Genomic DNA, 12,871 nt, shown 5'->3' with positions numbered 1-12,871 from the left:
AGGAGCACTGAGTAGAGAATGACAACGCCACTTGTGAGATGCAATGCTGGTGACCTGATGTGTTACCCACAAGCTAAATGTGCCTTCACACACACAAACATACCATTAAAATTTATGAAGCAGCATAATTTCACATTGCTTTTGTTATGCAACTTTAAAAGGGCAAATATAGAACCTGGGTGTGAAGAGGGTCTACTTCATATTGCTAAATACATAAAAGCTGCTGAAGAGAGAAAGGTGCCTCCTTGGAATTGGAAAAGTGGTAAAAACTAGATTCCTCTTAAAATTTATATGTCACAACCAGCCCATCTTAACTGCTCCCTATTTGATTCTCGTCAATACGCATTTATTTAGTGCTTGTGGAGAAAACTAAAGAAATACAGAGTATAAAATTCCTGCCTTTGAGGGCTTATGAGAAAATATGGTCCAAAAAAGTAACAGAAAACAGTAGACAACTATATAAATATATACGATATCATATAAACTGATCACTATGTATTGGAAAGGAGAGCCAAGAAGGGATACGAAGTCATTAAGGGCTTAAAATCACTGGAACGGCCATGCTTGTACAGCAAGTGGCACAAGCACACAGCATGGTGTGTACGTTAGAAAGAGGCACCGGGCTTAGATACATGATGGAGGGAAAGAACTCATTCCAGGCAAAAGGAGTGGCCAGGGTGCAGGAAACGGTGAGGATAAGAGCCAGAGCAAAAGTTTAAAAGGAAATATACATAACTGTGCAATCAGGGGCGGTGATGGAGGAAGGTGGGCCTCGAATGCAAGAATGAGAAGACAATCCAGGGAGCAATGGGGAGCCATTCTAAGCATTTTTCAGTTAATGTTATGATTTGTTTCAGCTCCTGGATAGCCAGATAGAAAAACATCCCAATGAAGGCACTTTATTTCCAAATGTCTGCAGTTCCCTTCATATCTACCAAGAGCAAATTTTGTCACTATGTTGGTCACCTTGCATGGCCAGTTAGAAGTCATTTCTTGTCTCTTTATAGTTTCCTCATACACAGAGCAACTGCGAGGATGGCCCTAGTTGAGGTATTACATAACAAGTGGAATTTTAAAATCCATTGTTCAGAAATCAATCAAAATATGGGCAAGTGTGTGAGACAGTCCTAAAAGGGCTGACCTATGGTTGTGTGTAACTATCGATCAACACATCTGAAAGCAATTTGTCCTCACCAGACTTTTTCTGGAAAAACTAAGCAATTCCTCTCGGTGAACTGCTGGTATTATTTGACATTACAGATCAAGCACAAGGTACTCCTGGCAGACTTGCAAATAAATAGATGGGAACTATTAAATAACGCAGAGTGTGAAACAACACAGTAACATCTCTGTTGACATTCCACTGTCAACAGGGAACATCATTAGCAGGAATAATGAGTGAACAGCAAGAGAAATCTGCAGAGAAATTGTGGCAGGAATGCCCATGAAGTGAAAGATAAAAGCTGTGTGTGAGATCCATCATAATCCATTCAAACTATACTAAAGCTGTAAGCCTGTTTTTAAGAAAAGGTAAAAATCAACACCCACCCGGTGTGACGTGAGCCTCACACAGCGGCTCCCTGGGTCACGTCTCAGGAGGCCTCTGCCTGCCCTTTCCTTCCCCGTCAAACAGACAGGATGCAGCCCTTCTCCCAGGCAAGAGTTCCATGTTCCACATGAATTTTCCAAAAGTAAATCCATTCCCATTAAAAGCCAGCGACGGCCCTCTAGTCACAGCCCCAACAGGTCTGCTGCTTCCATCTCACAACACAACCAAGCAGCCACTTTCCTTCCAAGAGGCAGCCGTGGTCTCCCAACCTGCCAGCCTTCCAGGGCCGCTCTCAGGGAGTCCTCCGGCCAGGGCTGGGGAAGCGGCTTTGGCCCCAGCCGTGACTGTCACTTGGTACCAGATAAGCAGGTGCAGGGTGACAGGCCATCCGTTCCCCTTCAGTCTAGCGTGAGCCTGAAGCAGTACCTCTAGAAACAGGTCCCCCTCTCCTCCTCGGCCACCACCAAGCCAGCGTGGAGGAAACCCGAACTTTCCCCAACCTTTCGGCACAAGATGCAAACCTCTGACTCTATTAATCATAGATAAGTCAACCTCCAGACCCACCAGATCTATTCCTGGAAGATCAATGTATAGTGACACCTGAGAGACAGGAACAGAATAAAAAGATTTTATAAAAGTCATCGCAATCCATACAGTAATCCTTTACTTGCTAACTTTGACGCCAGCGTCTCTGAAGGATCCCCACCGAAGGCCAGTCATTGCAAACACGGGCTGTTCCTTTTCACCCTGGAAGTAAAACACATTTAATTTAAAGTAATGCTGACAATAACTTGGAACTGTCTACAGGTAAGTACCCAGCGAATGAACACGGCCTACTTTTCATCAAACAAATTCTAAAAGGATGTTCACAATTTAAGAAATCAACTCTGTGAGTGTTCAGGAAAAGTACTTGAATAAAACATACTCTAAATGAAACTAACTTTTATATATTAGAGCTCATAAACCGGCTGGCAAGGGAACATGTTATCATACTTCAGCCTGGAAATTAACGAGTACTTAACTATTCTGGTTCCTGGACCCATTAGGTGTCGGCTCAGCCAGAACTTCTGCTCTCATGCACCTGCTTGAGCCCAAGAGGATTTGAGCCTGCATCCCCTTTAAAGGGCCAGGGGCTCTCAAGTAAGATCAGAATCCTGGCACACTAAAATGTTTCACCTGAATATGTGAAAATACAGCCTGTTACTTGTTGTAATAAGTCAGAACACAAAGTGATTTGGATTTGGTCCAATGCTTTATGGCGAAATATTGCATATCTATATATATAAAAGCCCAGCGACCGGAATGGCAGAATGATCAGAACGATCAGAATGACCAGTGGTTATGACACGCACTGTGGCAGCCAAGGAGCCTGATCTGGGCCCTGATCGCTCCCATCCCTGCTGGCCTGGCCCAATAGGCCTCTATCGGTGCAGGCCAGCAGGACCCCACCTGTGCACGAATTTGTGCACCAGGCCTCTAGTACATATTATAATCAGCAAGTTTCTAGTAAGTCAGTGACATAAGCAATGTATAGAAAACATACACAATGGAGCCACCTCTGAGAGTTTATGCTCTGTGATGGACCTTCCTTAAAGTATGAATAATATACATACCAGGATATATAATAAAATAATTTCCAGTTAATTCCTAGCTACTCTGGAATGCATTACTTCTCGCACATGTACCAAAAGCAGCAAGCTTTTAAATCACTCAATTATTAAGATATATCCAGATTCACCTTCTTGAGTAATAATATTTTTAAATATCTTCATAGAGGCTGATGTGTAGTAATTGCTAGGTTAGAATTTCAGCACAGCCCTCCCATTTTTGTGAGAACAATTTAGCTTTATTATATGCCAAAGACTCAATTGCAACTTAAATCATGTTTATTGTGACCAATGAGGTGGAGAGTCCAGACATCAAGAACAAAGGAAAAGAGGACACAAGCTCATGGGTTCACCAATTGTAAATATGCCTACAGCCTACGCTATGTAACTAATAGCAACATTTTAGGATAGCAGTTCTATTAAGGCATATGTTCCCTTTGCAATTACTAAGTAATCTGTGATACTGTGAGAGTATTTGTTTCCCAACAACCCTTTATCTAATAGTTCTAGCAGCTATTGAGGATCTCAATGACTTCATTGGTGATTACAAAATGGTAATTCTCTCTCTATCACTCCTTCTGTATTTACAAACTGGCAATTCTTCTGTAATATTACTGTGGACTCTTCATTTTTACTTAATGTATTATAATCCATTGCATTATACTTCTTTTTGATGTTTCAACTGCCCCAAAATTGGCCAGGTGGGCACCATCGGGCTGTCTTCTATGTCTTTCTGTGTTGCCTCTCTTAGTTTCTGAATACTTCCTTGCCCTGCCTCTGAAAGCCAGCCCTTCACAGAGTCCTGGTAACGCATCTTAGAGACTGGCTTTAGAGACCATATTTGGATGCCAGGATGCTCACTGCTTTGGGTGTTACTGTTTCTAAGCAATATATTTGCATTGCCAACAAATATATTTCTAAAACAATTCATGAGTTCATCTACAAATCACTCAGCGTGAGACAACCCAATAGAAAATGGGAAATATTGCTCCCATCTAGGATGTAAGAAGTTACAAAGAACATTGTTCCCATCGTAAAAATGAGGGAAAGCCAGATAATCTAACAAAATCATAATACTTCTTATGCCCACCTGCGGACTGAGGCTGCAAGACAACCAAGTAACCTGAATTCCAAAGAATGACAAGCCCCAGCAAAGAACAGAAGGAACAAAAGAAGGATTTTACTATTCACAGAACATGGGAGAAAGAGGAGGCCACCATGCAAACAGCTCAGATGAAATCAGGCCCTGTCCTAAGTGCTTTACATTTAGTAGCTCTTTTTATTCCATTTTTTAAAATCCTTACCCGAGGGCATGCTTTAAAATAAAATTAATTTTAGAGAGAGAGGAAGGGAGAGGGAGAGAGAGAGAGAGAGAAACATTGATGTGAGAGTGAAATATCGATCAGTTGCCCACACACATCTCGATTGGGGATCCAACCTGAAACCTGGGTATGTGCCCTGACCAGGACTGGAACCGCCATCTTTCAGTGTATGGGACGATGCTCCAACCAACTGAGCCACACCAGTCAGAGCTATTAGCTCTTTTAACAGCCATATGAGGCAGAGAAATACTTGAGGCACAAAGTTAATCAATAAAGGAACTACAAATAGTGACAAAACTATATTGGGAGGAGATGCAGAGCAATTCTTATGCATAACAAAGAGGCCAAGAGATAAGGTCTAAAATTTATAAATCAAAAACTAGTATTGTATACTTAACAGTGCTGAACTGGACACTTAAAAGTGGTTACGACGGTAAATTTTATGTATATTTTTAACACAATTTTTAAAAATAGCATCATAAGCATATTTATTTGTGGTGACTAGAATAAACGGGCAAAATTTTTTTCCCTGGGAAGTTATACTTGGGGTAGGAAAGAGTAAGAAGAGGGACTGCAGTTTTCATGATCTCATTTGAAATGTTACATTTTGTTTTCTCTATGTGTATTACTTTGTTAATATTTTCAAACTCAAGAAAGGACTTACCTTGATCTGCAAGACATCAAGTGGGACTGTCTCTCCTTTTACAATGGCAAGTGTAGCGTCAGTAATATGTCTGAAAGATAACAAGAAGGACATGGTCATGTTGTGAAAAATAAGCAACAGCTCCCCCATCTCTCTCTCTCTCCCTCTCTCTCTCTCTCTCTCTCTCTCTCTCTCTCTCTCTCCCACCCACCCACAGTACTAATAATTGGCTCTGGAAAAAAACACATAGTCCTTCAAAAAACTGAGAACACAGAACAAAGAAGCATAAAAGGACGACTGACACAAATACAGTGGAGGCTCTGACACAGCCCCACAGACCCCCTCCCCCCCCTCGGCGTGGTCAGGCGGAATCATATCCACTGGAATGGGTGTTGCTAACAAAGTTAGATACAACTGCAGAGACCTTAAAACCCAAGAACATGCACATTAATGCAAATGCTTAATTATATTCTGGGTTCCTTAGTAAGCAAGTTGGGACATAAGAAACACCCTATTTTACTTTCTCATATTTCTTTATCGAAATGCCTTTACCCCATTTTTTCCTCCCAATACAGATACTATCTATGAAGTGGATAGCAGTTTAGAAAATGAGATTCAGTTTAGGAAACAGCAAGATGCAGTATCACAAGTTCAGATGACCCAGAACATGTTCATTGTGAAGGCAGTCAGTAGGAAGGGTCAGAGTCACTGTACGTGTTCTGCGTAGTAGTTAGCACACTGAGAGGGTTTAGGAAGTGCTTCTGAGAGGCTGACCTTAACAACAAATGTTGCAACTATAAAAAAAGCCTTCTTATATTAATATTTTTTTCAAAACTGCTTGGCAGAAGATAGCTAAAACGCAACCTAAATTTATTCTCCAGCAACAACTGCCAAGTTCTAAACAGATCAGCACCATAGCACATTACAGCTATTTTTTAATGATAATTTACCTGCAATCTTCCAATCCAAGATTCCTCCCACACTAATTGTGGGACAACACATCTGATAGCAGTACAAAAAGCAAAGCCTGTTCTTTCCAATAGCCTCAGGCACCTGCCATGTGCAGAGGCCCACCCGATTCTGAACCCAGGGCAGACTGACTTCATTACCTAAGAGCCCTGGGGTGTGCTCTAAATTATGTTTCCTCAATCTTTAAATAGAGCTAGAAGCAGCAACATAATAACTACAGGAAAATCAGCTCCCCAAAGCCGAAGGCTACGAAGACCTTCAGGGTGGCTGCGCTGGGCACAAACTGGCTTTTGGACAGGCAAGGGTTCTCCAAGGACATGGCTCCCTCCTGATGGGTGACATGTTTGAGAATGTTGGCTCTGCAGTTCAATAGTCACTACTGATACAAAGGGAAAGACTAGCTCTCTACAGCGACCAAGACCTAAACCAGGTGGGATTTATGTTGGGTAAACAAAACTGTTCGAGTAATTCATTGCCACATCTACTGCCCCAGAAATTCTAAACGGGGAATGAAAAGACAGTGAACTGAAACGGGCTTCAGCATGACTGTGAGGAGCTAAACACTCCCTATTAGTTAAGGTTTGACACGCAAGCAATGTTTCAATGAAGGCTCTGATATGTCTATGTTTATGTCTAGTGTTTGATATGTGAACCCAGGTTTTATAAAAAATAGAGAACATATAGAATAAAAAGATGCAAGATGACTCCTAAAATTACAATAGCAAAAATAAATCCACAAAACAAGCCTAATCAAAATCCCAAAGGAAAAAAAATTGAAAGAAAATCACCTGAGTATCATTATTGTTACTGATTCTAAATGGTTATAATAACCAGAAACATCATAAGATCTTAATTAAGTTATTCAACAAATATTCATCAGCTGACTGCCCCTCAGGTGTCACCAAGCTTACGGTAAAGGTCAGGCAACTGACCGTGAGCGCCTGGGAACCATCTGCTCCAGTTCATATTCATCCCTAATTCAAACCTCAAACTCATGATTCCTATCTCCTCGGAAGGCAAGGGCTTTTTTACACAATGCTTTGGATAAAAATGGACAATAACAATTTGCCCGACTCCTGCAATTTAATTTAGACATTAGGGCTACACCACTCCCTCTGCCTGCTTTATTCATACACCTTCCACGTCAGGCGTTCCCCAAAGGATGTGACTATATTTCGTTGTTTTAGCTACTTATACAATCAAGATAATGAAGCCAAGGCTACTGTTCCATTTTCACAAGGGACTTGCTATTTGTCATCGGATAAACCTAAAGTAAACAAATGATTAGTGCAAATCTGTTTTCACTAGGGAATCTTAGAATGCAAAAGTATGAAAACAGTTTGAATCAGGGAGGCCATTCTTATAACTGAAAAGGATTTTGGTATTCACCTCCATACCTGACCTGGCGACTTCATGTCAGATCATCAGGGTCCCACAACCCAGCAGGGAACCTCCCCAATGAACTGACAGGTTAGTCTCTGATCTAGGGCTTCTCAATGATTTGAGGATCCAGGTTATCAAAACTGAACACAAATATCATATCCGACAGGGAACTGCCCATCCCCAGGCTCGCTCAGCCACAGCCCACATTGTCAACCTACTGGACTTTATTTCCACTTTCAGCAAACAGGGTCTGACTCAAACTGCTGGTCTGCCCCAGTGGGATAAATCCAATGGGAATCCTGCTGAAGGCAGCCTGGGAGAAAGAAGAGGAAAGTGTTATTGTCATGGTCAGAAAAGCAGGCTGAACAGAGAGGCACAGATGTGTCTCCTATGAGACAAGTAACTGGAAGTGACCTGGGCCCGCCTCCCTGTCTCCCTTTCTAGGCCCTGGACCAGCAATCGGGCCATGCCTGGAGCAATTTCTAAAAGGAGGCAGTCCAGGAAAATGACAGGACTTTGAATTTGAAAGAAATATTTTGGTGCTCATTACTAGCAATTGCTTTAAAGAAATCTGGTCAAAAAAAGAAGGTTTTAAAGATACCAGATGAATGCACAATTGTGACCGTGTATTATGTTGTTACATTATTTGAAAAAGTTGCAGATAAAATTCAACTAAAAATATCTAACATATGTACAGTAGCCAATGATAGGGAAAGTGCTTTATAAACTATCTCAAGTATAACTAGGGCAAAGGGGATCAGCAAGTTTGTGTAGCAGAAAGTAATGGCACAGCCACTGAATTAAATGCCACAAACAAAGACACACTGTAAGGCCCTAGCAGTGGTTCTCAACCTCTGGCCCTTTAAATACAGTTCCTCATGTTGTGACCCAACCATAAAATTATTTTCGTTGCTACTTCATAATTGTAATGTTGCTACTGTTATGAATCATAATGTAAATATCTGATATGCAGGATGGTCTTAGGCGACCCCTGTGAAAGGGTTGTTCGACCGCCAAAGGGGTCGCGACCCACAGGTTGAGAACCACTGCCCTAAAGACTATGTTGAAGATGATCTATTATTATTGCCAAAGGGACCAGGAAGGGTCTTCTTTCTTGTTATTTGTAAAATATGTTAAACTGCTGTAGAAAAATGTTTAAAATAATGTCACAAACACTCATACACCCACCACCCAGATTTATCAAATGTTACTTTTTGCCATATTTGCTTCAGATGTTTTAAGAAGTAAAATGATACAGAAATAACTGCAGTCGCTTCTGGTCCTATTCTCTCTCTCACTCGCTCTCAGAGGAAGCCGTTGTCCCAAGGGTGTGATGCCTTTCCATCGTGTTGTTACTCTTTCACTACATAAGGCATCCACCAACATAGATCTGTTTTCTACATTTTAAAACTTTGCAGAGATGCATAATGTGCTTTGGCAGCCTGCCTTTTTTACTTAACATTTTTTAGATTTCGCCATGTAAATATTTATTTATAAAGGAATCCTCTGAAAAAGATTGTATAAAAAGCTGTATGTTTTAAACAACTCCTGGTGAAAGCTGCTGGATACTCTGGATTCCCAAAGCAGGTAAGTCCGCCGCTGGCTAATAAAAGTGTCGGAGGACACAGGCAGCCCCACGTGTCTTTCTAAAATCCAAGGACCCACACTTGTGCTGCCTTAAAATACAAAATGGGGAAAAAGGTAAAAGAAGGAAGTAAAGAGATATAAAAAGAACAGAAACATAAAAGTAAAATGCAATGACTCTTCTTAAAAGCTCACCTCATCTGCTCTTCGAAGAACTCCAGTAACAACCTACAAATGTTACAGAAAAATTATGAACAACATGTATTTCCTTTATCATAAAAGAACTGGATTCAATTTTCATGGACCACAAACTTCTTCCTGTTTTCTTCCTAGAAACTATGTCAAAAGCTGCATTGGCTATTGAAACACACAGTATTCTCTAATCGGATCAGGGCTAACTTAAATTTTATTCTTGACCGAAGGCCCATAGTACAATCAAGACTAAGATACAATAATTAATTTTTTAAATATATTTTTATTGATTTCAGAGAGGAAGGGAGAGGAAGAGAGAGATAGAAACATCAATGATGACAGAGAATCACTGATTGGCTGCCTCCTGCACGGCCCACACTGGGGATCTAGCCTGCAACCCAGGTATGTTCCCTGACCAGGAATCAAATTCTGACCTCCTAATTCATAGGTTGATGCTCAACCATTGAGCCACACTGGCCAGGCTCAGTTAAAATAGCTATAAAATCTCCACATTATATTAGCAAAATTATGTTTTAGTTCTAGAATATGGGTCTAAATGTGTGCTCACATCAACTGTATACAAGAGCCTAGTCTGTCACAGTGAAGTTGCACATATAGGAAACACAACCTGTGGCTACACTCCGAGATGCCTGCTCTCCACAAATGTTTCTCACTGATGAAGGTAAAGACACGGGGGATAGTAGTCCTCTAAGAAAAGATACTTTTTATTTCAATTTTTACATAATTTATTTTTCATTTTAAAACTATAGTACATATGTCTTGTAAAAACAGAAAAAATACCTGAAGAAAAAATACTTCCTCATAAACCCACTATGCAGAATAACCATCATTAGTCAGTCATTTATATTTTGGTACATTGCCCTCATATTCCTTTTTTATCAGGGCATATTTTTATGAATGGGTCATACCAAATGCACAATTTGGTGTGTTTCTTAAAAAGATTCTGTAAAGTAAAGGCTAATGCCCTTCTCCTTTCATCTCCTGCCTGACTGCATTCTAGGATTAAATGGGGCTGTCAGGAGGTCTCCTTCATTCTTTGTTGGCATGCTATCAGTATTCTTCACACTTCATTAAAAAGCCATAAAAACAATTACAAGATCATTAGCACAACCTTTTAAAAAGAAGCTTACTGTGGCTCAGTGGGAGAGTATTGTCCCATGCACCAAAAGGTCTTGGATTTGATTCCATTAGGGCACATGCCTGGGTTGTGGGCTTGATCCCCAGTGGCAGGCATGCATGAGGCAGCTGATCTATCTTTCTCTCATCGATGTTTTTCTCTCTCTCCCCCTCTCCCTTCTTCTCTCTCTAAAATCAATAAAAACATAGTTAAAAAAACAAACACATAGGACAGTGCCCTGTCTGCGGTGAGCTCCTGAGTCCTGAACACCGATGAAACCACCGAATGGAGGAGAGAAGAGGTGTAGATGTGAACTGTACAGGCTCTTGAGGAGTTTCCAATATATAATGGAGGTTCTAGTCTATTGCTCAGAAAAGAAGAGCAGTTCAGGACAATACACTTCCTGTCCTTATTGGACCAAAGTAAGCACTAAGGATATGGAACTTCAGAACAAAGGCAGATGCATACATCTGAACATGGAGACCTCTGCCTCCTAATGTGCTCTCAGGAGATGAAACATGTGATAGAAATGAAGTGAAAATGGACAGACGCCTCTTTTAAAGGAATCTTTCTTTTATAAGAAACTTTCCTCATCATTGAAACTATGATTGCCATAACAGTCTTCAGAATATAAAAAGCTTACCATACCCACCACCATTTTGTTTCCTATTCTATTCAATTTTATCAGACTAAAAAACACAGTGCATGAGAAAAAAGTAATGATATACTTGTTTCAGAAACAATCCCCACAAATGGATTACAAAGAAATAATTTCCTTAAATTATAACCACTGAATGCCACTGCTCTAAGATCAACTTTCTGTCTCCCTCACCCAAATGGTTTCACACAGGAAAAGGGCCATACCTCCTGCAATGTCCCATCTCCTCCGGCAACGATGATCACGTCTGTGTTTTCCATCAGTTCCAGCAGTTTCTTGGCTTGGCCCTCATAATCTGTCTGAAATACAAAGGAAGCCTTGGGTCAATTTATTATCCTAGGGCCACTGGTGAAAGGCTAAAAAATACAGGTTATTAAATACATTGAGTATTTTCTTAAATTCTACATAATTGATAGACATGAAACACTAAATAGCTAACAAAGCAACTCTGTACAGTTTTTATAGTTTATACCTTTAGAACTGGAAGGGACCTCAGAAACCACCCAGTCAGCTCCTTACTTGATTTATCTGTTAACAGAAAGCTCATCAGAGAACCCATTTCCAGTCCAGTGCAGTCTATGACATCATTTACCAGTGCCTTTTATCTGAAAGCAGGAAGTGCAAGTGCAAAGAAGGAGAAGCAAAGGGGATGAAAAGAGCAGATTTGGGAGCCCAAGTGACCTAGATTAAGTCTCAACTCTGCTACTTTTTAGCTGAGTAGCCTCAAACTCTCAGATCTTAATTTCCTAATCAATGGAAGTATGTGTGTTAGGAGAGGGGCTAATCATAGCTTCCCCATAATGCCATTGTAAGGCAACTAGCAAAGTAACCCCTCATATCTGGTACTGTACTAAATCAAAGGGGGTTATTATTGTACATAGGAACATAGTACATAAAATACAGGTATGATTCGAATTAGTCAAGACGCACCTAGGCATCACCATTTTTATTGATAATATTTATCTCAGATACATACGCAGACTTAGTGGACCATCTAAGCCACCACCTCTAAAACCAAACATTGAATTTTAATAGACATAGTGCAACTAATGCTAAAATAAGGAAATACTCCCTCCATCTGACACTATACTAGACTAATAGGTAAAAATTAAAGATTTGGATTTCAGAGAGACTAAAGCACCTGAGCCAATAAGTCAGTTAACACAAAGGAAAAAGGATGTCCCTAAACTAACACCATTAATTTTATGATGAATGGTCCTACTTTTATTCTAAAAATTGGAATGACTGGTTTTATAATTATATATTTTCAAATATTTCATTAAAAAATATGCCAATCCTAATTAAAAGGATGGTTTGTGAGCACCATGAAATGGGTGATCATTGGGAATGAGCATGGGTTGGCTAAGAGTGACCCATTTCAGACTCATGCTCATCTCTGACAGGTCACTAGATCCATAGTTCTGGGAAACTAGACAGACATTATAACTGGTTTTCAGCAAGGCACCTGGCAAGCTATTTAACAATATCCTTGGAGACAAGGTGGGAAAATATGGAAATAATATATTAGAATACAATTAAATTAGATACCAGTTGACTGTCTAGGCTCAAAGTGAGATGCTCAGAGAAGCAACATCAAAGTGTAGGTAGAGTTTTAGTGACATCTCTTTAGGGTTCTCCCTTCAGCCTCTTCCTATACAACACTGTATCAACAATAGATGCAAATTATAATTTACTGAATTCGAAAGTAATACAAAGTTGATAATCTTGCCCCTCCTTCTTTGTCCAACCTCACCCTCTCTCCCTGTCTCTCCTGGTTCATTCCACTCCAACAACAATGGCCTCCTTACTCCCCCTCAATCACCCAA

The 12,871-nt window shown here is 40.4% G+C and overlaps 1 protein-coding gene across 3 annotated transcripts in view; it reads right to left on the bottom strand.

Annotated features, from left to right (window-relative positions):
• The window catches only part of AGK (acylglycerol kinase), a 73,157-nt gene that overhangs the window by 14,116 nt on the left and 46,170 nt on the right, over positions 1 to 12,871 (bottom strand). For all 3 annotated transcript variants that reach the window (XM_006094717.3, XM_014460826.2, XM_006094719.3), the window contains exons 6-10: positions 11,252 to 11,344; positions 9,253 to 9,285; positions 7,692 to 7,786; positions 5,143 to 5,212; positions 2,217 to 2,296 (exon numbers count right to left, since the gene is read on the bottom strand). In XM_006094717.3, the coding sequence (XP_006094779.2) occupies positions 2,217 to 2,296; positions 5,143 to 5,212; positions 7,692 to 7,786; positions 9,253 to 9,285; positions 11,252 to 11,344 (371 nt within the window). The remainder of the gene's footprint in view (positions 1 to 2,216; positions 2,297 to 5,142; positions 5,213 to 7,691; positions 7,787 to 9,252; positions 9,286 to 11,251; positions 11,345 to 12,871) is intronic.

Source organism: Myotis lucifugus, unplaced genomic scaffold (assembly GCF_000147115.1).
Source record: "Myotis lucifugus unplaced genomic scaffold, Myoluc2.0 scaffold_141, whole genome shotgun sequence".
Lineage (NCBI taxonomy): Eukaryota > Metazoa > Chordata > Mammalia > Chiroptera > Vespertilionidae > Myotis > Myotis lucifugus.
This window is presented reverse-complemented; position numbering and strand designations above follow the sequence as displayed.